This window comes from Sus scrofa, chromosome 2 (genome assembly GCF_000003025.6).
Source record: "Sus scrofa isolate TJ Tabasco breed Duroc chromosome 2, Sscrofa11.1, whole genome shotgun sequence".
Lineage (NCBI taxonomy): Eukaryota > Metazoa > Chordata > Mammalia > Artiodactyla > Suidae > Sus > Sus scrofa.
Genome location: NC_010444.4, coordinates 18,930,548 through 18,956,334, shown reverse-complemented (window position 1 = coordinate 18,956,334; position 25,787 = coordinate 18,930,548). Strand labels below are relative to the sequence as shown.

The following is a 25,787-nucleotide window of genomic DNA, read 5'->3' as shown; positions in this document are numbered from 1 at the left end:
CCTAAAATCAAGATGCTGAGAATATACAAGAAACCCTTACAATCTGCCACTGATTTTATCTTTTCACACTTAGTGCTGATTTTGCCTGAAACAGCACCTTTGCTCCAAGCCCTTCACTAGGTTGGTCCATCTCTTCTACACCTGAGGACTTATACACCCCCACTATCCTATAAACTGTTACCTTGCCAGTATCCCACCAGATTGCACACTGCTCAGCAGTCAGATTTCCATACTCAGGGTCTAGCAAAGTACCAGGCAAAAAGCAGATAAGCCAAGTCCATGGTACGCAGAAGTTCCTGGGCCAGGGATCAAACCTGCATCACAGTGTCAACCTGATCCATAGCAGAGACAATGCAGGGGATCCTTAACCCCCAGGGCCACAAAGTAACTCCAACACACACATTTTAGACCAAATCAGATGCATTCAGGGTGGTATGGCTGCAGACAAGCCATATATTTTAAATGAATTTAAGGCTCATCACTTCAGTACTCTTAAGAAAAGCTGCTATAAGAAGGTATAAAAAGCCAGCACTGTGGTCTCATTGCTTCCTTAGCATGAAGTGATGTTTAAACACTTGACAATTATTTATTTTCTTTCAATATACCTGTGTAGGGAAGTGGTCAGGCAAAATTCTCATCATCCAAAGAAAAAGTCAAAAGCCGAAGGAACCTGAATACAATATGAAACACCTAAAACGAAAAAGCTAACTAGAAGCTAGAAGCCAGGCTTGCGCACTTGGCTCACCTGTTGGTTCACTAGAAAGAAGTGCTTCTCAAACTTTAATGTACATACCAGTCACCTGGGACTCTTGTTAAAAGGTGGAATCTGATGGGGAAAAAGAGCCAACGATGTGCTTTTCTAATATGCTCCCAGGTGATGCCACTGCTGCTGGTCTCCAGATCTAGCTAGACCTTTGATGCTCAATAAGGTAGCCACTAGCCATGTGTAGCTCTGAAATCTGGCTACTGTGAATTTAGATGAGCTGTACGTGTAAATTACAAACTGTTCTCGAAGACTTGGTACAAAAATAAATTCATCTCAGTAATTTCTATAGATTTCACACTAAACTGAGACTATATTGTACAAAATGAGTTAAACTTTAGTTAATCTATCCTTTTTCTTTTTCTTTTCTTTTTTCTTTTTTAAATTACATTGGGGTTCACGGCTCGTATTACATTTCTACTGGACAGCGCGGCCCTGTACTAACAACCTCCCAATTCGGAAGCTCCCACTATTTCGGGACTTTAAGAATAAAAGAAAAACCTATCCCTTCCTTTAGGTGTTTTGAAAGGACACTTTTTATTTCCAAACCATTTGGCACAATCAGAAATAAAAAATAGTTTCTTTAAACCAAAGATGAGAGGAAAAAAATAATGTACGTATGTACACAGATACATTCTGAGTCTTCTCGGTGTGATTTAGCTTCCAAATTGAACACTACTTTTCTCTCCCTCTGGTTCTCACGCTCCAAGATCTTATCGCGCACAGGAAAACAATAACAAAGTGGTCTCCGACCTGAAGCCAAACCGGGTCAGCGCCGGAGGCCACGCTTAGCGGTTGCCCAAATCAAGGCCGAGGGATCAGACTATCCCCCGGACAGCGCCCCCTCGACTCCTCCTCCTCCAGCGCCGACCTCACCAAGATGGCGAGCCGCGAGGACCCGTTTCCGCTTCCGGTGTGAGTGGCCGGGCTTGGGGGGGCAAGATGGCGGCGGCAGTAGGGGTCCGCGGCCGGTGCGAGCTGCCGCCGTGTTCCAGCCCAGGCTGGTTCCTCAGCCTTTCCGCCTTGCTGAGTGTGGCAACTCGAGGGGCCTTCGCCACCACGCACTGGGTCGTCACAGAGGACGGGAAGATTCAGCAGCAGGTAGCGGCCAGGGTGTCTCCGCCCGCGCCCGCCTCGCCCGGGGGGATTCCTTAGCCAGGCCCTGGCTTTTGGCTCCGCGCGGCCCCGCCCCCAGCCTACCTTCCCACGGTCCCGATGTCGCGGCCCGGGCGACCCCTGAGCTTGGACCCGGCTCAGTCCCCTCCCCACTGGTGTCCTGGCCCTCGCCTTGGCCACCTGGAAGTTCTCCGGCTTCCACCCCTGAGGTCTTGCGCCCCTCGGGAAGAATCGCATGGTTGTGGGGGGTCGGGCCCTGGGGACATTTTCTGGCGCTCCAGCTTTAGAAACCAGATTCATTATTCCTCCTCTGGTGCCTCTAGGGCCCACGCGTCACCAGCCCTCCCTGAGGAAGTAGAAAGCAGGTGGCAGCGCCCGGGTGTGCGGCAGTCCCAGCGAGTCCCAGGGCGGTGACAGCTTTGGCACCCCCAGGCAGTGTGTCATCTAATGTCATCTAACTTCCCCCAGTTTGCTCTCCCATGTGCTGGAATTCGTGTCAAGCTGTGGTGGTTTCAGCTAGTTCCGTTACCTGGGTCAACAGGGGCTCATTAGAGACAACACGCATACTCTCCTTCCAAAGGAATACTTAAGGATGCCTCTGGTGGCGTTGCCTGCATCTTTTCGGCTGTAAACTGCCCTCCTTTCCCAGTGTTCTTTGCATTGTTTCTTTACCTAGTTCCTGTGACCCAACCCCTCAAGGAGGATGTGCAATTTCCCGGATTCTTGTCAGGTTGAATTAATTCCTCAGGGGAGAGGCGGCTTTTCTTACATAACTTTGTGATGGCCTGCATTTTGTGAGTCCTGGTGATGCCTAAAGAGTGCCTGTGTATGTTTGTGTTCTGCTACAGAAACTTGTAAACTTAGTGACTGCCAGCCCTTGAGAACATTCCTGAGAAGTCCAGGAAACATTTAGAAAGTGACATGTGTACCCCATGCAATTTATCCCACTAATCTGTAATGTATTAGCTGTTGTCTCGTGAAAGTACTTGACCTAGGCTTGTGTGTAAAGAATGGTAATAGGAGCACAGTACAAAGTTTACTTTTGTGTAAAGTGAGGGTCACATTTAGATTCACCATGTGAGGACAAATTTTATTTCAAATGTAATGAATGAGTGAAACAGTTTAAAAGCCAGCAATGGTATTGGTGAGAGGTTTTCACTGTATAGCTGAGAAAAGACTTTCTACTGGGTGGCTTTTTATCTATACCCAACTTACATTAGAAATATTTTCTTGGAGTTCCGGTAGTGGCTCAGTTGTTAAGATTCCGACTAGGAACCATGAGATTGCGGGTTCAATCCCTGGCCTTGCTCAGTGCCTTAAGGATCCAGCATTGCCTTGAGGTGTAGGTCACGGATGCAGCTCAGATCTCGTGTTTCTGTGACTCTGGCGTAGGCCAGCGGCTACAGCTCCGATTCGACCCCTAGCCTGGGAACCTCCATATGCCGCAGGAGCAGCCCTACAAAAGATCAAAAAAAAAAAAAAAAAGAAAGAAACATTTTCTTTTCATGACCTTTCCAGCTGAGATTTAAAGTATGTATGTGTGTCTCAGAAACCCTAGACACCACTACAGGTTTATCTCTAACAAAAGATTGGATATCTTGTGTGAATCCTGGTTGCTTCTGTCCTTCTTCTGTTTCCTGATGGTGGTTTTTCTCCGAGGCCTTTATGAAGGGCGACATGGAATTTAGTCACTCCTGCTGCATTTTGAGGAGCCCTTCTCCTGTTGGCTCTTTACAGTATTGTTTGGGTTCACAGCTATGTATACTCCCCGACCATTGACTTCTCCTTCCCATTTTGATGTCCTGCTACTCAGCTGAGAAAGAGTCCATCTAAAAAGTGAAAGCTGGCAGAAATGTATTATATGCTGGACATTGCAATGGCAAAGTAGAATCTGATTTGGTTTTTGTGTTTTAACACATCACTTCTTTTTGCACATTGTATACGTGTTACATGTTTTACATGTGATACGTGTTTTAGTGGGAAAAGGTAGGGGTTACTGATAACTTGCTTGAGAAAAGGAGAAATCTAAAGAAAGAATCTTCTGGATCAATTTCAGGTCACCCCTGCAGTAAGTAGTTAGGCTTAAAGTTAGGAAAGCAAGATTTCTTTCTTGCTTGCTTTCTGTTTTTTTGTCTTTTGTCTTTTGAAGACTGCGCCCACAGCATATAGAGGTTCCCAGGCTAGGGATCTAATCGAAGCTGTAGCTGCTGGCCTACACCAGAGCCACAGCAACGCCAGGTCTGAGCCTCATCTGCGACCTACACCACAGCTCACTGCAACGCTGGATCCTTAACCGGCTGAGCACGGCCAGGGATCGAACCCAAAACCTCATGGTTCCTAGTCGATTCATTTCCTTTGCGCCACGAGGGGAACTCCTCTTTCTTTGTCTGTCTGTCTCTCTTTTTAGGGCTGCAGTCGAAGCATATGGAAGTTCTCAGCCTAGGGGTTAAGTCAGAGCTGTAGCCCCCAGCCTATGCCATAGCAACACCAGATCCTTAACCCACTGAGTGAGGACAGGGATCAAACGCGAATCCTCATGGATGCTAGTTGGATTCTTAACCTGCTGAGCCACAACAGAACTCCACCCCACTGTGCTTTGAAGGGTGTGCCCTGTTCCATTGGCTACTGTGACACAAAATTCTCATTTTTCTTTAGGAGTGAGCAGAGAACAACTCATTCTTAACTGGTGTTTTTTGTTTTTTGTTTTTGTTTTTTTGTTTTGTTTTTTTGTTTTTTTTTAATTCTTCCCCCTCCACTTCAAGACGTGGTTCTCAAACTTTACACAAAAATAATCTGGGATGCCTGCTTAAAATTCAGATTCCCAGGTCTCAGACTGTTTGATTCATTAGGTTGGTGGTGGAGCCAAGTTTTCTACATTTTTATCAAACTCATCAGGATATTATGATGCAGATGGGTCACAGATCATTTTGAGAAATTCAGTTTTAGATTTGGCTTTTAGATCCTCCAGCTTTTGGTGCAGGCTTTTTACTCTCTACATATACCTGGGCAATTTCATCCTTTCCCAGGACTTAAGTTACCATGTATATGCTGGGAATATCTACATATCTTTCTAAACTCGGATTTTTTTCTCCAGAGTTATAAATTCAAGACTTCTTTGTTAACTTTTAACTCCTTATGTATGTTCTCTAGGTACTAAAAGCTTAATATGACCAAATCTAAACTCAGTTTTACACGTACACCTGTGTCATGCCCTATTTTCCAAAACTTAAAGATACCACCATTCGCCATCTACCTATTTGTCCACATCAGAAATCTAGTTATCCTTTTAAATTTCTTCCTCTTCCTTTCCAACATCTTTCAGTTTTACTTTCTAATTATATTTTACTTCCTTCCATAGCCACTATCATTACTCTAATTCTGGTCACCTAATTAATCACCACAGCTTCCTAACTGCTCTTCCTGCTTCTAGTCGTGTCCTACTTCCAGTCCATTTTCTGCACAGTGCAATTAATCTTTTAAAACCTTAATTGTTTTTGTTTAATTAAAAATTTGAAGGACAGAAGTGATGTGTGGCGTTGTAAAAAATAAATATTTGACATTATGGGAGTATTTAAAGAAATAAAGTCCTACTACCTCTACACATTCTTACTCCCCAAGGAAATCTACCTTTAACAGGTTGGTATGCCTCCCAGGATATGGTACAGGTTCGCTAGTATGTCTTGTGATCTGGCCCTACTTTCTAACCTGTCTCTCCTTATCCTTGAGTGCCCCACTCTCACCTCAAAGTATATACACATACGCACTTAGCCATACTTTTGTCATACATTATCCCCAAATATGCTCTGTTTTTGCTCGCTTCTGGACCTTTGTGCATGTTTTCCACCTCCCACCCCCGACCAAAGTCTTGCTTTGACTAACTCACATTCTTCACAAACTTAAATATCACTTTCTTAGGGAGGCTTCTCTGATGCACACATTGAGTAAGTTGTTCTTTCAGTTCACTTTCAGAGCCTCCTGCATTCCTTTATGAAAGCATTTACCATACCATGTTGTGTCTGTTTACTTACGTAAATACCCTACGAGACTATTGTATACTCCATGAAGGAAGTGGCTATATCCATCTTCTCTGCAACTCTAGCAACCCTCACACTGCTTAATCACATAGGCTACAATAATATCTATTGAATGGATGATGTAAGGAAGTGTGAGAAGTGGTGCCTACTTTTTAGGAAATTACCCTTTTCTAAATGAGTCAATGTGTAGTTATCTGGGGACTAGCTTCAAGGAAGTCTCAGACCTTCTGGAAGATCTTTAAATCTCCACTTAAACCACCAGTGAATCAGCCCCGAGGCCTTCAGAAATGGTGCCGTACATAGGTCAGAGCCATGATTTCAGAGATTACTCTTGCCTCTCTGTTGTGGTCAGGCTGTGTATGCAAAGAAAGTCATCCTCTTCGTCACTGATGTTATATCTAAAAAGGTCAGCTATCGCTCAGACATAAAAAAGTATGGAGAAAAGACCAGAAAATGATAAACAAGAAAAGCAGAAGAAGAATCGGAAAGGGCTGAGGCAAGGTAGTTGGGAACTGGCACCTGCACTGCTGAAGAGGGATGAGGATCATCTGTGGGGCCAGCAGTTGCAGTTTGGAAGCAGCTCTGGTGGAAGTGAACAGAAGGCACCCTGACAGCGAGGAATAAGAGGGCTTACCAGCAGGCCAGGTCAAAAATTAGAACAGCTTTGCACTCCAAAGTGCAGGGAGCCTGGTGTGAGCAGTGCCTGCATCTCAGCTGTACTCCATGAGGGCAGGAGCAAGGGGGATTCCTCTGCTGTGTGGCTCTTTTATGGCCAGACACATCAGCAGGGTTGTCTGTACTCACAGACTCTCCTTTATCTCTTCATGTAGGTCTCTTATAAACCCAGTCCAACCAGTCTTTCATCCCCACAACTCTTTTTTTTCTTGTTTTGGCCATACACACAGCATGTAAAAGTTCCTGGGCCAGGGATCACACCCTTGCCAGAGTAGTGACCTGAGCTGCTGAAATGACAACACGGGATCCTTAACCCACTGTGCCACAAGAAAACTCCATCTCCACAACTCTTATCAAGATACCCAGAGCCTTCCATATTACCAAATTTGGTGCTCAGTTCTCATTCATCTTACTTTAACCTCTTAGCCACCAGGCATTTGTCTTCATACTTTCTTGAACTGTTTTCTTACCTAACTACCAGAATGTACAATCCTGGGAGTTCCAGTCGTGGCTCAGTGGAAATGAATCTGACTAGTATCCATGAGTACACAGGTTCGATCCCTGGCCTTGCTCAGTGGGTTAAAGATCTGGTGTTGCCGTGAGCTGTGGTGTAGGTCGCAGATGTGGTTCAGATCCCGTGTTGCTGTTGTGGTGGTGCAGGCCAGAGGCTACAACTCTGATTCGACCCCTAGCCTGAGAACCCCCATATGCCTTGGATGTGGTCCTAAAAAGACAAAAAAAAAAAAAAAAGAAAAGAAAAGAAAAAAGAAGGTACAATCCTTCTAAATCCTTGGCCCCGACTTTCTCTCTTCTGCTGAATTCTTTTTTTCTTTGTAAGTCTTAAGTATTGGTGTGCCCCTTTTCTTCCCTCTGTACATGGGCTCATCAGACAACCTTATGCAGTCTCATGGCATAAAATACATTTATCTGCAGTCCCCAAATCCTATGTGTAGGTGTCTCACTGTACTCCAGATTCAGGTATCCAGCTGCCTACTCAATATCTCCACTTAGCTGTCGAATAGACACCGTGAGCACATCATGTCCTAAACTGAACTCTTAATGTCCCAGCCCACCACACCAATTACCAAATTGTTCAGGCCCAGAATCTATGTATCTTCCTTGACTTTTCATTTTCTTATATCTCGTATGTAGTCTATCAACAGCGTGTCAACTTAACTTCCAAAATGTATTCTGAATCCCGCCATGTCTTTCTGCATCTACTTTTACAACTCTAATCCAGACTATCTTCATCTCTCTCCTGAACCTATTTAGTAGACTCCTAACTGTTCTCCTTACTTCTGTGTTTGGCCCATAGAGTCTTTTCTCCCCACAGAGCCAAAGTGATCTTTGAAAAAATAAGTTTTGTTCATGCCACTCCTTTAGGGGTCATAGGGGAAGGGAATCAGAGAGTAGCAGAAAACCTTCAGTGGTTTCCCATCACACTTAAGCAGTAAGACCTAGTTTTCACCGTGGCATGTAACCCCTGCAGGATCTGGGACCTCGCCCCTGGCCACCTCTCTGCCCTGGATACTCCTCTCCTTCTTGTGTGCTGTGTTTCAGCCATACTGGCCTTCAGGTGGTTTCCAGGGTACCAGGTTCACCTGATTTGGATTCACCAAGATCTTTGCTCTTGCTACATCTTCTGCCTAAAACACTCTTTTGCAGACATCTTCATGGCTCATCCTTTCTCTTCTTTTAAGTCTCTGTTCTCATGTCACCAATTTTCTGACCAAGCTAAAACTGTATCTCTTCCCATTACTCTGTTTTCTTACTCTTATTTTTCTTCATAGTATTTGTTACTGGCGCTATATTGTAATATATACTTTATTATCTGTCTTTCTATAAGAACATAAGCTCTATGAAGGCAACAACTTTGTTTTGTTCAATTAAGTAACCCTAGTGCCTAAAACAGTGCCTGACTCATGATGTACATTGAGGAGATACTGTTTGCATGAAAGAGAGAGTATGTACATATTTGTATATTCAAGCAATAATTATTCCTGTATTAGCTCCTGCATCTCATATCAGCGTACTGAAGGGCCTCCATTGTTTTAATAGTCCAGGGGAGGAGATGCATTTACTTTAAAGAGGGCAAGCTAATTCATTCATTCTCCCTGTTAACAATAAAAGGTCTAGACAGGGAGTTCCCATCGTGGCGCAGTGGTTAACGAATCCAACTAGGAACCATGAGGTTGCGGGTTCGGTCCCTGCCCTTGCTCAGTGGGTTAACGATCCGGCGCTGCCGTGAGCTGTGGTGTAGGTTGCAGACGCGGCTCGGATCCCGCGTTGCTGTGGCTCTGGCGTAGGCCGGTGGCTACAGCTCCAATTAGACCCCCTAGCCTGGGAACCTCCATATGCCGTGGGAGCGGCCCAAGAAATAGCAAAAAAAAAAAAAAAGGTCTAGACAATAAGACTTTTCTAAGAACGTGGTATTTCTAAACCAGAGTTGTAAAGCGGATGATCTACTTTCCTGTTGGCTATTTTGGATTTGTTATGTCTCCAACATATCTTTTATGATATGTTCAAAGAACTCATATTTGAGATTGTGATGTTATTTAAGTTAATTGAATATTGTATAAATTTAGGTAAGTTACTTTATATTTTGCTTTCAAGACATACTGTTAGGAATTCACACTGGACAGATCATGTTGTGCTTTGTGTACTTGTTTAGTCAGTAGTAACTACTTCATGAGTCTAACTTTTGAAAATAACTCATTTATGTATTTTTTTTTTACTGATGTTTTCAGTCTTCACTTTCCCCCGAGGAGCTTAGTTATTTAAAATCAGATGACTGGCAAGAAGCCCCACCCCCAATGGTCAGGCCTTTTCACTTTCCTTCTAATTGCTTGGTGGGGAATTGAGATTGGTAATTAATCTTCATCAGAACCCAAGAGAGTGGTACATGTCAAAAGGGGTCAAATGAAGTCAGGAATGTTTTTATTAAAGCAAGCATTTGCTAAGTGCTTTTTGTGTGCCCATTGCTGCACTTGGCACATTTAGCTCACTCATTGAACACATACTGGATACTTTCTGTATTAGGTACTTGAAATAAAGTTGGGAGGAAGATATAGTCTTTGCCTTGGTAGAGTTTGCATTTTATGCAGTCATACATGGAAGTGACTCTAACTTAGGATATCAACAAGTGACTTTTATTTTAATAAAAATAATTTAATATCTGTATTTTACTGAACACTTTACTCAGTATTTTCTTGTTCATTATCTAATTTTATCATCATACATACCCACTAGGATGTGGATATTGATCTTCTCTCTGTTAAGTAAATTTAGGTGGAATGTGGTTAAATTCCATGCCCAAGGCCATGCATGTAGGAAGTAGCAGAATGTGAACTCAAGCTCAGATCTGATTCTAAACCTAGTTCTCTTTTCTATAGTGCTAAACATTGCTACTGACGTAAAGAAAAATATTTCTGTAGTTTTATTTGTAAAGCAAATACTCATCAAAAATCAAAATTTTTCTTTTAAAAATTTTTTCAATTTTAAAATTTTAAATTATAAAATATATGATAACTGTTGAAATTTTTTCATGCTATTTAGTATGTAATCAAATGAAAAGTGAAACTTTCAGAACTACACACAGTCCTTCTTCCTAGAAACAATCTGAATTATTTATATATTCTTCCAAAAAGTTTCTATGTGTTTGCAAACACATAGTTTTTTTAAAATGCACAACTGGAAACATTTTGCCTCACCATTAGTTTTTATTCACTTCATAAGACTTAGATCTTGTTGAGACTACAATGAAAGAGATTAGTCAAGCTGATTTCTTTTCCCCCACAGTTGATGCTACTTTTTTCTTTTTTTGTTATATTACTAATGTTTTCATGAGTAATCCAGTTGAACTTTATCCAGTTGTCTCTTTTACAGCAGCAATTTCCAGTATGAAATAGCAGTGTAATTTCCTGGCTTTTGAGTTTGCCCTCACCTGAATAATGAGAAAATTCAATTTCTGGCACCGATTTTAGTGTTTCCAATATTTGATTGACAAATCTGTCTTATCTTGGGCTGCTGTAACAGAATGCCATAAACTGGTGACTTAAACAACCAAGGTTTATTTTCTCACAGTTCTGGAGGCTGGAGGTCCCATCAGAGTAACAGCCAGCATGGTTGGGTGCTAGTGAAGGCTCTCTTTCTGGTTTGCAGACACCTGCATCTTGCTATGTCCTAGCATTGTAGGGAAAAAGGGAAAACAAGCTCTCTGATATCTCCACTTATAAGAGCACCAGTCCCAGCATGAGGGCCTCAACCTCATGACCTCATCTAATCTGATTACCTCCCAAATGCCCAGTTTCCAGTTATCACATTGGAAGTTAGGGCTTTAACATAAGAGTTTTTGAGGGGAGCACAGTTCAGTCCATAGCACCTCTCTGTTTAAGCTCACACATGTTTTTTTCATCACCATAGGGCCTGGCATTATTTCTGGTACTTAGTGGATAATTGTATTCGTTTTCTATTGCTGCCATAAAAAATTACCACAAATTTAGTGGCTTAAAACAGCATAAATTTATTGTCTTACTGTTGTGTATGTTAGAAGTACAACCTGTATTTATTTCACTAGCTCAGATCGAAGGGATGGCAGCACTGCTTATCTTTCTGGAGGTTCTAGGGGAGGGTCCATTTCCTTGCCCTTTCCAGTTTCTGAAAGCTACCCATATTTCTTGGCTTGTGACCTCCCCCCTCCTTTTTTTTTTTTTTTTTTTTTTTTGCATCTTCAAAGCCAGCAATCTTATCCCTCTCCTGACTTCCGTATTCCACTTTTAAGGATGCTGTGATTGCATTGCTCCCCCGCCACTCCCCCCCCCCCCCCGCCGTATAATCCAGGTGAGACTTTCTTAATTAAGGTGATCTGACTAGCAGCCTTAAACTCTGTCAGCAACCTTAATTCCCTTTTGCTGTGTAACGGCATGTTCAAATGTTCTGGGAATTATGACATGGACCTCTTTGTTGGGCCATTGTTCTGTGTTCAGTATTTGCTGCTGGAATGAGAGTCACTTCTGAGTTACCTATAAATGTGCTCTAACTGGAGTTCCCGTCGTGGCGCAGTGGTTAACGAATCCAACTAGGAACCATGAGGTTGCGGTCACTGAGCCCTTGCTCAGTGAGTTAAGGATCCGGCGTTGCCGTGAGCTGTGGTGTAAGTTGGAGACGCGGCTCGGATCCCGCGTTGCTGTGGCTCTGGCGTAGGCCGGTGGCTACAGCTCCGATTCGACCCCTAGCCTGGGAACCTCCATATGCCGCAGGAGCGGCCCAAGAAATAGCTAAAAAAAGACAAAAAAAAAAAAAAAAAAGTGCTCTAACTGTACAGCTACACTGTTTCTGTGTTTACAGGAATATCTTAAGTATACAAATGAGAAATATTCATGACTCTTCTATCCTGATCCAGTGTTTTATTTTCTTTCCTTTTAAAGCTGTGAATTGTCTACTTTATTCATTGTCATTTGTATATTTCCTGGTGACATAAATCAGAAAATGTAGACTGATAACACTTTTATAAGAAGTTGTTCATTAGTTGTTAATGTTGAAAATGGTTACTCATAAGTTAGGAAAATGGTGATTGTTTGACATGAATGTTCTAGTAAAATTGGCTGTTCATGTTCAAATCTAGATTATAGCTATGTAATATACCTCAAATATGTACATTACTTTATGTGAGTTTAAATTGAAGGTAACTTTAGAAAATAGGGATATGAGGCCATAAAAATTCATGTAATGGTTAAGATTCAAGATTTTTATTTATTTAAAGTTTAATTTTATTTTGGTGACTTGGTATTCTATAAAATTGAGACTGGTTTTTAATTTTTCATTAAAATACTCTACAGGTACTCTAAGAGGGAAAAAAGTCATCTTTAATGAAAATATTTCCTAATCTCGACAGTTCATACCAATAGTATTTTATTGATCTCATACAATTAAATTTTTCTAGTAAAAGTTCTGTTTATGTTCCATATTAAAGTTTTGACAGTTATTATAGCCAGGAACCTGTGTAAGTGTCTCTTAAGAGCTGAAGCTCTGAAGGAAAAAGAAAAATACTGGAGTTCCCCTTGTGACTCAGTGGAAACGAATCTGATTAGTATCTATGAGGACGACGCATGTTCAATCCCTGGGCTTGCTCAGTGGGTTAAGGATCCAGCGTTGGCATGAGCTGTGGTGTAAGTTGGATCCAACCTGGCTGTGTGTGGCTGTGGTGTGGCATAGGCCTGCAGTGACAGGCTCCAATTCGACCCCTACCCTTCCCAGGGTTTGAACCTTCATTTGCCACAGGTGTGGCCCTAAAAAGACCAAAAAAAAAAAAAAAGAAAAAGAAAAACCCCAAAACCAAATCAAAACAAAAAAACCCCCAAAACTGAAGCTGAGCTAGTATTTTGTGCCATAACACTTCTCTAGACCTAGGATTCAAGACTAACGTCCATGACAGACTTGAATCCTAGAGAGAGATGAATACAAAGTCAGACAGCAGACTTTTCTGCCTCTCTCATTCTGTCTCTCTAAAACTCATCTTGTTGCCACTGTTTCAGCCTGATAGGATCACAGAGGTGAGGGCTCCTTAGTCAATCATTTGAAAATGGCCAACTAGGTTTGAGATAAAGATAAAAATCTAAGCGGAGAAAGGAATAAGAAAATGCTGTAGATGTTGCCTTTTTGAGTGTTTGCCTTGCCCAATATCTGAGAGGGATTTTTTTCCCAGGAATGTATAAAGAAAAGCTACAGGGTTATTCCTCAGATCTGAGCTTATACTTGTCATTATAGTTTGTTGTTGTTGTTGTTGTTGTTATTATAATACGGTAAAATGTGTTACGGAGTGCTCTAAAGTTTCTTTTCTTTCTTTCTTTTTAGGGCTGCACCAGAGGCACGTGGAAATTCCCAGGCTTGGGGTCGAATCAGAGCTGCAGCTTCTGGCCTTCACCACAGCCACAGCAACGTGGGACCTGAGCCGTGTCTTACCACAGCTCATAGCAATGCCGGATCCTTTTACCCACTGAAGGAGGCCAGGGATTGAACCAGCATCCTCATGGTTTTTAGTCATTTGTTTCTGCTGCACCACAACAGGAACTCTTCTAAAGTTTCACTTTAACAAGATGACCTGTTCATAGCACTTTAGAAAAAGAAATACTTTATATAAATTTAATTATATGTGTTCACTGAAGAAAAGTCAGAAAACACAAATGAGAATAATCATCTGGAGTCCCACCAACTAGAAACCACCATTCATAAGCGATGATATATAAACTGTCAGATGGATTTTAAAATAGGCAATGATAAAGATTTTTTTTTTATAAGTACACAAAAGAAGTATGTGTGGCCAACAGAAAGATTAAAATGTTTTTATGCTTTTTCTTGTGTTCTTAAGAGTGTATAAAAACTCACTGACCGTTGTTAGGAATTTCAGTTGATTCATTTATTCTGGAGAAAGCTAGTGACAAATGTAAATTTAAAAGTGCAGTCCCTTTAACGTAACGGTTTTTGTTCTAGGAAGGGAATAGACAGCTGTCGAAAAAATTTAGGTGTAAAGATATTCATCATAATATTGTTAAAAAGAGCACAAATTGTTAAAAAATATGTTATTGGAGTATAGTTGATTTACAGTGTTATATTAGTTTCAGATGTACAGCATAGTGAATCAGTTATACATCCATTCTTTTTTCCCATATAGGTTATTATAGACTATTGAGTAGATTTTCCTGTACTATATGTAGGTCCTTATTAATTATCTATTTTATATCCAGTAGTGTCTGTATGTTATTCTCATCCTCCTTTTGTAAAAAAAATTTTTATTGTAGTTGATTTACAGTGTTCTGTCAATTTCTGCTGTACAGCAAGGGGACCCAGTTATACATATATCTATATATATATATTCTTTTTCTCACATTGTCCTCCATCACGTTCCATCACAATCGCTTAGATATAGTTCCCTGTGCTGTACAGCAGGATCTCATTACGTACCCACTCCAAATACAATAGTTTGCATCTACTAACCCCAAACTCCCAGCCTCTCCCACTCCCTCCCTCTCCCCCTTGGCAACCACAAGTCTGTTCTCCATGTCCATGAGTTTGTTTCTTTTCTGTAGATAGGTTTATTTGTGCTGTATATTAGATTCCAGATGTAGATGATATCATATGATATTTGTCTTTCTCACTTAGTATGAGTCTCTACTATCCATGTTGCTGCAAATGGCATTATTTTGTTCTTTTTTATGGCTTAGCAGTATTCCATTGTATATGTGTACCACATCTTCTTAATCCACTCATCCGTCGTTGGACATTTAGGTTGCTTCCATGTCTTGGCTGTTGTGAATAATGCTGCAGTGAACATAGGTGTGCATGAATCCTCTTCAATGAAAGTTTTGTCCAGATGGATGTCCAGGAGTGGGATTGCTGGGTCACATGGTAGTTCTATATTTAGTTTTCTGAGGTACCTCCATACTATTTTCCATAGCGGTTGTACCAGTTTACATTCCCACCAACAGTGTAGGAGGATTCTCTTTGCTCCACACCCTCTCTAGTATTTGTAGACTTAGTAATGACAGCCATCACATCTGATTGGTGTGAGGTGGTACTTTATTGTAGTTTTGATTTGCATTTCTCGGTAATTAGTGTTGTTGAGCATTTTTTCATGTGCCTGTTGGCCGTCTGTATGTCTTCTTTGGAGAGATGTCTATTCAGGTCTTCTGCCCATTTTTCATTTGGGTTGTTTGGTTTTTTTGCTGTTGAGTTGTATGAGTATGAATTTTGGAGATTAAGCCCTTGTTGGTTGCATCATTTGAAACTATTTTCTCCCATTCTGTAGGTTGTCTTTTTTTTTTTTTTTTTTTTTTTTTTATGGTTTCCTTTGCTGTGCAAAAGCCTTTAAGTTTGATTAGGTCACATTGGTTTATTTTTGTTTTTATTTCTGTTGCTTTGGGAGACTGACCTAAGTAAACATTTGTAAGGTTGATGTCAGAGAATGTTTTGCCTATGTTCTCTTCCAGGAGTTTTATGATGTCTTGTCTTATGATTAAGACTTTAAGCCATTTTGAGTTTATTTATGTGCATGGTGTGAGGCTGTGCTCTAGTTGCATTGATTTACATGTGGCTGTGCATTATTCCCAGCACTGCTTGCTGAAGAGACTGTTCTTTTCCCATTTTATATTCTTTCCTTCTTTGTCGAAGATTAATTAACCATAGGCGTCTGGGTTTATTTCTGGGTTCTCTATTCTGTTCTGTTGGTCTGTATGTCTGTTTTTGTACCAGTACAACACTGTCTTGATTACTGTAGCTTTGTAATATTGTCTGAAGTCTGGGAGAGTTATGCCTCCTGCTTGGTTTTTTTCCTCAGGATTGCTTTGGGAATTCTGGGTCTTTTATGGATCCATATATATTTTTGGATTACTTGTTCTAGTTCTATGAAAACTTTCATGGTAACTTGATAGGGATTGCATTAAATCCATAGATTGCTTTGAGTACTATGGCCATCAGTAGCATGGAATATTTTTCCGTTTCTTCAAATCCTCTTTAATTTCCCTGATTGTTTTATAGTTTTCAGCATATAAACTTTTCACCTCTTTGGTTAGGTTTATTCCTAGGTATTTAAGGATTTAGGGTGCAATTTTATTATTATTTTTATTTATTTTTTATTTTTTTGTCTTTTTAGGGCCGCATCCACGGCATATGGAGGTTCCCAGGCTAGGGGTCGAATTGGAGCTGTAGCTGCTGGCCTATGCCAGAGCCACAGCAACGCGGGATCCAAGCCATGTCTGCAACCTACACCACAGTTCACGGCAACGCAGGATCGTTAACCCACTGAGCAAGGGCAGGGACCAAACCCGCAACCTCATGGTTCCTAGTCGGATTTGTTTCCACTGCGCCATGATGGGAACACCTAGAGTGCAATTTTAAAAGGTATTGTATTTTTATATTCCTTTTATAATATTTCATTGTTAGTGTACAGAAATGCAATTGGGAGTTCCCGTCATGGCGCAGTGGTTAACGAATCCGACTAGGAACCATGAGGTTGCGGGTTCGGTCCCTGCCCTTGCTCAGTGGGTTAATGATCCGGCGTTGCCGTGAGCTGTGGTATGGGTTGCAGATGCGGCTCGGATCCCACGTTGCTGTGGCTCTGGCGTAGGCTGGTGGCTACAGCTCCGATTCAACCCCTAGCCTGGGAACTTCCATATGCCACGGGAGCAGCCCAAGAAATAGCAAAAAGACAAAAAAAAAAAAAAAGAAAGAAAGAAATGCAATTGATTTCTGGACGTTAATCTTGTATCCTGCTACTTTGCTGAGTTCATTAATCAGTTCTATTAGTTTTTTATATGGAGTCCTTAATATCATGTCATCTGCATAGAGTGACAAATTTACCTCATCTCTTCCAATTTGGATACCTTTTATTTCATTTGTTTGTCTGATTGCTGTGGCTAGGACTTCCAATACTATGTTGAATAAAAGTGAGAGTGGGCATCCTTGTCTTGTTCCAGATTTTAGTGGGAAGGCTTTTCTCCATTGAGTGTTGTGTTGACTGTGAACATGTCATGAATGGCTTTTATGTTAAGATACGTTCTGTCTATACCCACTTTGGTAAGAATTTTTATCATGAATGGATGTTGGACTTGTCAAATCCTTTTTTGCGTCTATTGAGATGATCATATGGTTTTTTACTTTTGTTTATGTGTTGTATGACACTGATTAATTTGAGTATGTTGAACCATCCTTTTGAACTTGGGATGAATCCCACTTGGTCATGGTGTATGGTCTTTTTTATGTGTTGTTGGATTCTCTTGGCTAAAATTTTGTCGAGAATTTTTGCATCTATGTTCATCAAAGATATTGGCCTATAGTTTTTTTTTTTTTTTTTTGGTCGTATCTTTGCTTTTGGTATTAAGGTGATGGTGGCTTCATAGAATGTCTTTGGGAATGTTTCTTCTTCATCCTTTTGAAAAAGTTTAAGAAGGATGGGTATAAGTTCTTCTTTGTATGTTTGATAGAATTCACCTAAGAAGCCATCTGGTCATGGACTTTTGTTTGTAGGGAGTGTTTTTATTACATATTCCATTTCATTTCTAAAGATCAGTCTGTTCAGTTGATCTATTTCTTCTTGATTTAGTTTGGGCAAGCTGTATGTCTCTAGAAAGTTGTCCATTTCTTCTAGGTTGTTAGATTTGTTGGCATATCATTGTTCATAGTATTCTCTTATGGTTTTTTGTATTTCTGCAGTCTCTTTTGAGATTGCTTCTTTTTCAATTTTTATTTTTTTGTCTTTTTAGGGCTGCACCTGTGGCATATGGAGGGAGGTTCCCAGGCTAGGGGTCCAGTTGGAGTGTAGCTGCCAGCCTATGCCACAGCTGCAGCAGTGAGGGATCCAAGCTGCATCTACAACCCACACCACAGCTCATGGCAGTGCTGGTTCCTTAACCCACTGAGCGAGGCCAGGGATGGAACCTGCATCCTCATGGATACTAGTCAATTTCGTCAACCAGTGAGCCATGATAGGAACTCTAGAGATTTCTCCTTTTTCATTTCTTATTTTATTTATGTGAGTTCTTTCTCTCCTCTTCTTGGTGAGTCTGGCCAGAGGTTTTTCAGTTTTTTTTACCCTTTCAGAGAACCAGCTCTTGGTTTTATTGATTTTTTTTTCTTTTATTTTTCGAATCTCTATTTTACTGATTTCCTCTCTGATCTTTATGATTTCTTTCCTTTGCTGACTTTAGATTTTGTTCTTCTTTTTGCTGTTCCTCGTGTTTATTGTCTCTTTTACAGTATATATTTTTTTCCTTTAGATCTGTATACTGACTTATTTAAGTGATTGCTTTCCCATTGTGATATCCTCCATCCTTTTTCTTCCTATTTCTTTTTTATTTAGAGGAGTCCTTTCAGCATTTTTTTAGAATGGGTTTAGTATTGCTGTACTCTTAGTTATTGTTTGTTGGAGAAAATCTTTGTTTCTCCTATTTTTTAAATGATATTCTTGCTGGGTAGAATATTCTAGGCTGCAGATGTTTCCCTTTTAGAACTTTGAATATGTCTTGCCACTCTCTCTTGGCCTGTAGGTTTCTGTAGAGAAATCAGCTGATAGCCTTAAGGGAGTTCCCTTATAATTAACTCTTTGTTTTTCTCTTGCTATCTTTAGAATACTCTTCTTAACTTTTGCCATTTTTATTAGACTATGTCTTGGTGTGGGCCTGTTTGGGTTAAACTTGTTTGGGGCCTTCATGCTTCCTGTATCTTGATATCTATTTCCTTTAGATTTGGGAAGTTTTAAGCCATAATTTCTTCAAATATATTTTCAATCCCCTTTTCTTTTTCTCCTCCTTCTGGAATCCCTATTATGCATAGATTGGTCTGCTTGATATTATCCCATAGATCACGTATATTGCTTTCATTTTTTTCGTTTGGTTTTCTGTCTGCTGTCCTGATTGCGTGATTTCCATTATTTTATGTTCCAAGTCACTAATTCATTCCTCTGCATTATTCATTGTGCTTTTCAGGGCCTTTAACACAATTTGTGTCTCTGCAAATGAATTTTCTAATTTTTCTTGGTTCCTCCTTATGTTTTCTAGTTCCTTTCTAAAGTAATCTGCATTACTGTTCATATCTGCTTTTAATTCCTTCATATTCAGTCTTAATTCCTTCAGTATTTTCACTATCTCCTTTTTGAATTTGGTGTCTGTTAGACTTAAGAGGTTTGTTTTGTTGTTTGCTCCTTCATGTGTAATTCTCCTGTTCTTTTAACTGGGAATGGTTCCTGAGCATCTTCATTTTGCTTATATTTTTCTTATTATGTGAGTTTAGGGAAAACAATTACCATAGCCTTGGAGAGCTATTTATATGTGGTATTTTGTGTGGGCTTATTATTTATTTTTAGGATGCTGTAGTGCTTCCAGGGAGACGTAGGCAGTGTGTAGGGCTAGTAGCCACTGCCTGGTTGTTGGGCCCTTAAAAGTGCAAGGACCCATGGGATAGTGGCACAGGCTGCTCCTAGTACAGGGCCTTGTGAAATGGCAGTGATCCTCAGGCAGGTGTAGGTGGCACCCAGAGTGTTTGGCAGTGGCAGTGGTAGTGCATGTGCATTCCCAGGGGAGTGAGAGCAACAATTTATGGTGCTCAGTTGCAGTGCCTTCCTCTGTGCTGACCTCTGAGGTAATTGGGGCTGTAGGTGGTGCCTGTTCAAGGATCCCTAATGATGGCAGGCCACACCCACCACTGGAGTTTGAGATGACTGCTTTTGCCCCCGAGGCCTGTAGACCACACAAGAAGCTCCCCACTGCGTTTAGCCCACACAGGAGGGACTGCCACCCATAGCCTGTGCAAGAGGGGCCCATCATCCATAGCTCCTGCAAAAGGCACCTTGCTGCCCATGGCCCCGCCCTCTGAGAGTCTGGGTGTGTGCTCAGAGAAAGATGTTCCTATGGAGGTCCTCCCCTTCTCTTGCCCTCCCCAGCAGTGGCACCTTGCTTCCCCTGAGGGCCCAGACCTCCTCCCAGGTTCTCCAGCACTTGGAGCACGGCCCCCTAGCCCATTCAGCTGTTTCCACACAGCCAACCCTAGTCCTCTCCCCGGAACTGACCTTTGGAGCCTGAGTCTCAGTACCCAACCCCTGCCCAGGCATCTCAGGTTGTGGTGTCTTGGGAGGTGGTACCAGTGGTTTCTACTTTGCCCACTTCAGTCCAGCTGCTACGCTTTTCTCTGAGGCTTTGAGGTCCCTTGATATCTGCTGATCTCCCAGGGTGTGGGTTCCTTTCCTCTTTCACAGCTCTCTCTCAGGAGTGCTAGTCCCATCCTGATTCTTTTTTTCTCTCTCTCTCGTTTTCCTTTCGTTATACCCAGTTATATGGAGGGTTTCTTGCCCTTTTTGGAGGTTTAAGGTCTTCTGCTAGTGTTCAGCAGATGTTCTGTGTGAATCGTTCTACATGTAGATGGTTTTTTTGGATGTGTTTGTGGGAGAAGGTGAGCACCACATCTTACTCCTCTGCCATTTTGGTCCCATTCTCCATCCTCCTAATTTATCCCTCCCCACCATGCTTTCCCCTGTGATAACCATAGCTTGATTTTGAAATCTGTGAGTACAAATAAATTCTGTTGTATAAATAAATTCAAAAAGATAGTGAATTTTAGTAGGAACCTGGGTAAATAGCTTTAATATATTAACTGCTAAATATGGTAATGTAAATCTATATTTACTGGGAAAGAAATCTGATAAAATTTAGGGAGAAATAGAGAGTGGAATGATATAATCTCATGTATATGTATTATCTGATTTTTGTGAAAATATTTATCTATCTATATATCTTTGTAGAGAAGTTATCCTGCCATATGTATTTGACAGTAGATCTTTCTGAGGTGAGATTTCAAATAAATTTAGTTTTCTTCTTTATATTGTCTATAATGTGTTTGTTTTATAGTAACATGAATTTAGCTTATAATCAGAAAAAAAAGATGTTTTTTTAAGTTGATCTTTGTTAGAATTAAGCAGCATGACAGAAAGGACTAACTTTGTCAATGATACAGTGAACAACTTAACTGCTCAGAAATAAATAGCCACTGCTAATTGAAGCCTTGGTTTAATTTGACAAATTAACGGTTTAAAAGAAGATTTTAACCATAGCTTTGGAAATAGTCCCTGTCTAAAGTGAATACAAATTTATATGGGCCAATTTTAAAAATGATAATTTCATTCATTAGTATATCAGACTACCTCAGTGGTATAGGTTAGGCTGATTAAAAGTGATGCTTTTATGATAGTGTTGAATCTTTAGAGAGGTGGCATTGAAAAGTACAAGGAATTTTTAGAAGTCATTAGGCTGGGTTCCCTCAGGTTATAGATGAAGAAATGGAAGCCCTAAAAGGGAAGGTGATTTGCTTAAGGTCACAGCTGGTCATAGCCCTGTCAAGGAATTATTTCTTCCTGATTCCTGGTGGCATCTCTACTTATCCTCCTTTCCAGATAGTCATCAGTGAACAATGATGCTTTAGGAGATGGAGAATCTAACAGATGTTAGATGCTGTCAGATGTTAGATCTATCAGATACTTTGGTCAGCAGTGTATAATGTACCTAACATGTACCTGAAAGCGTATTGAGTACTGAGGATAGAAAGAGCAATATAAAATTTTTTTTTGGAAAGATAGCCATATAATAATTAAACAATATAATAAATGCTAATACAGAAATATGTATACATGAGTGCTATGAGAGCTCAAGAGAAAGATGGTGATTCCAAGAGAAAAGAATCCACTGATCAATCAGGCTTCCTATGTGGGAAGGATGCTTCCAGCCAAGCAAGGCAGGTGTTTTTCCATGAGGAAATTGCAGTCACTGGGTGGGAAAAAACTGTATTAAGTGGGGTCATTTAAGGAGAGGTGAAATCTTGATTGGTTTGAAGACTTTTATTTATGTTTTCTGTCATATTGTCTCTATTTAAATAATCTAAAATTCTGAAAAAAGATTTAAATATCCCATCCCATTTTTAACCTTTTTTGATGAATTATGGCCTAGTGTAAGATTTCATTAATCAGTTTTAAACTGCTGGTGGTAACAGTGAGTTCCTCATTAACATTGCTTCCATGTGCTCATTTGAATACCATTTAAAAAAAAATAGTAGGTAAAAATGTTCATCCTATATGAAGAATAAGTTGCATATGAGGGGTGGAACTAATCATAATAGATGGAGGACCAGTGGAAAGTGATTGACTCAAACTTGATTTTGTAGAACTTAAAAATGTTTATATCCTTAAATTGGTTATTTTAAGTTTAAAATGTTCATCCTTTATCTAACTTGGCAGTGTAATCATTACCTTTATATAGTGACATTTCTGTCCACTACCATGTGATTTTACTGAAATCACAAAGACAGGGCTCCATATAAGAGATGTAGAAATTAACAATATCTTGGTTAGAGATGGCAGCAAATGAAATATATGAAAATGAACTTGATGTGATATGTGATTCCATATAGCTCATTTCTAAACACATGGTCAGTTTTTTTCTTACAGTTTCAATTTTGCTCTAAAATGTATTTAATACTTTCTCACCTTCTTAAGTAGAGCAAATTGAAAATAGTTCCGCTTTTCCTTTTTGACTCAGGTCATTATAAACATCCATTTATTGTGCTGTGTAGTAATGGAAAGTTGTAGTGTTGTTTGTTCTTTGTGAAAAAACCATAAAGAGCTTTGAGATCTTGTGTATGCATCGTGTCGTTTTTAACCTACCTCTCTTAATTTCTGCTACTCTTTGCTCTTGGGCTTATAGCAGCCACTTCAAAATGCTAAAGGTTTTGAAGGGATATTACCATCCCTTTTTACATTGTATATAAATTAGGAATATATAGGCTCCAAATATTGACTCATAGTAGGCCTGGTTTATAGAGGCCTAATAAACTTTTATTGGTTGAAGAGATGTAATATTTTACAGAGTTGTCCAGCGTACCCTCTTTCATAATCTTCTGAGGAGAGGAATTCAAAAGAAGAGACATTCAAGCTGATTGGCATTTGCCAGAGATAATTAGCATAAATTCTTAAAATTTAAGAACTTGAAAGTACCTCAGTAAAAATATGTCAGGCTATAAATCTTCTGTAACTAACCCTTATCTGGCAGAGATCCATGCCATTTGCTGCCATGCCAAAAAGAGAAACACAGCTGTTAAGCTGTCAGTGGACTCCCTTCCTTCCTTCTACTAATAGTTTTATAGTTATACCTTTTCTTGCTACTGTATCTTTGTTGAAGTTAATGCTCCAAGGAAATGAAAAATACTTCTTCACAGTTGAATGTTGGCCAAATTCATGCTATTCAAATATGGTAAAGCCCTGGTTATCTGGTATATTTTTAAACTAAAATTAAGATTATTCTTTAATCATTTCTCTAATGTAAATCTTTGTCTTATTCTTCAGTTTCCTCTTGAAGTTCTCCAAATGTCATATAATCAGACTGATTGGGTATTGTGGAATGGGAATGTCATATTCGCATGTTCTTTCTCCTTTCCCCAATTTTTTCCCCTAAAACTTCATTTAAATATACTTATTGAGTCACTTATTAAACCACTACCTCTTGAGAGCCGGACAGAGTTGCAAAGTATCAGACTTGCTTTGGCTTCCTTTTAAAGCTCTTTTGTACACTGGCCACTGGCTATAGTTTTCACATTTTCTCCTATAAAAATTTTGCTGTGCTGTAATACATTACAAATAATACGTCATATGGTTGTGAATATTATAATGGCTTTCCCTGTCCTACCCACATGTGACTGTTAAATATGTTCAAATACAATGAAAAGAGAAGCAAAAATTTCCACCCTATTGACGTACACCTAGCGTTTTGCTTGCCGGCCTTTGCTAAGTTTGATTGATTGATAGAGAAGATTTACAGCTGAGGTGGTCAAGTATAGGCCTTGCTATTATATATTTTTTGTGCCTTTTAAATTTAGAGCCCAGTTGTAATGTAAATTCCAATATAGTAAGAAGGCCAGGGAAGCAGTGAAGAGATTTTGTCATAAAAGCAAGACCATGGGAGATGATAATTATCCATCACTGCATAATGATAATTATGTAGTTCAGACAATCGCGGTGAAAGTATGAGTGGAAGTTACTCCAGGCTAACACCTCTTTTTTTCTCTAGCACCTTTGAGACGGTAGAATGAGCAAAGGCAGAGGAGTTTTATATGCCCTCACCCAACATTATTCAGTTGTTATTGAGCATATTATTCAAGCAAATGTATTTCATGTTGTTCTTATTCCCTCTTTCTAAAATAGCTCCCATTTACCAAAGTCTAAGCAAGGCTGTTTTCTGCATTTAAAAAAGGTAGCTCTGAAATTAATTAATTGAGCTGATGTCAGGTTCTTTGAGATTACAGAAAAATATTTTCTGTTCAAAGCGGAATTTCCTAACGAGATGGTATACAGTTTATCCAGGTTACACTATTGGTTAGCAGGAACTTCAGTTCATCTCTTAGGTACTAAGGCCATTGTCTTAAGTTTTTCGTTGTTTTTTCCTTACTATGAATATATTGTGTGTACATTATAGAAAATTTAAAAATATAAGTGTGTAAAGTAAAAGATATGAATGTACATCTCCTCCTCTTAATCCCACTTCCCAAAAGGAATCACTGTAAACCAATTTAGTTTGGTGCATTTACAGTCATGTATACATTTATATCTATAAAAATATATACATGTAATTCCTTAAAAAAAAATCATAGCATACGCTTTATTCTTTATCACTTTTAGTTTCCAATACATTGTGAATATCTTCCCATGGTAGTAGATCGGTATCCCATTCCATTGGAAAATGGATTTCCCTATTCCCTCATTGATGGACTTAGGTTTGGTGTGTTTGTTGTTGTTGTTGTTTGTAGCTATAGGTACTGTAGTGAGCATCCTTCTATATATCTTTACCCACTATTTAAGAATGCCTGTGGGATAGTTTCTTAGAGTTTGTATTGCTAGGTCAAAGGGTATGTGCTTTAAACAATTTGATATATCTTGTCAAATGACCTCCCAATAGTAAATTTATTAGCCTGCTGCCAGCATATAAGTGTTCATTTTTCCTGTATCTTCAACAACATAGTTACTTGTTTATGATTCAGAAATGAATTATAAGTCTCAGGGTTATTTTATATTATCTCTGATTTATGGCTTTCCTACAAATAACTTTCAAAAATAGTTGCTTTTCATACTTTCCTTTTATTGCCTCCTAACCTATTCCAGTATGGAATGTGCTATCAAGGTAAACAATCCCTTTTTTATTAGTAAAGGTGTAAAATATCTTTTTTTTTTTTTTTTTTTGTCTTTTTGTTGTTGCTATTTCTTGGGCCGCTCCCGCGGCATATGGAGGTTCCCAGGCTAGGGGTTGAATCGGAGCTGTAGCCACCGGCCTACGCCAGAGCCACAGCAACGCGGGATCCGAGCCGTGTCTGCAACCTACACCACAGTTCATGGCAACGCCGGATCCTTAACCCACTGAGCAAGGGCAGGGATCGAACCCACAACCTCGTGGTTCCTAGTCGGATTCGTTAACCACTGCGCCACGACGGGAACTCCTGTAAAATATCTTTTAAGGAACTTATTGTTTGCTTCAAAATACTTCTCTTCTTGAATATTTCTTATATGACCAGTGAGGTCAACATATTCACTTCAAAATCTTGCTCTTTCAAGTTGGATTGCGAGAAACAGCTATTGAACCTCTGATTCCCTTTGCTGAAATTTACACGTGCTCACTTTTGAA

General features: G+C 39.9%; 1 protein-coding gene across 5 annotated transcripts in view; it reads left to right on the top strand.

Moving 5' to 3' along the window:
* The window catches only part of TTC17 (tetratricopeptide repeat domain 17), a 147,147-nt gene continuing 123,027 nt past the window's right edge, over window positions 1,668-25,787 (top strand). For all 5 annotated transcript variants that reach the window (XR_002341496.1, XR_002341497.1, XM_021083171.1 and 2 more), the window contains exon 1: window positions 1,668-1,864. Coding sequence is in view for 3 of the 5 variants with exons in the window: in XM_021083171.1 (XP_020938830.1) it covers window positions 1,706-1,864 (159 nt within the window). In the remaining 2 variants the exon portion in view is untranslated. The remainder of the gene's footprint in view (window positions 1,865-25,787) is intronic.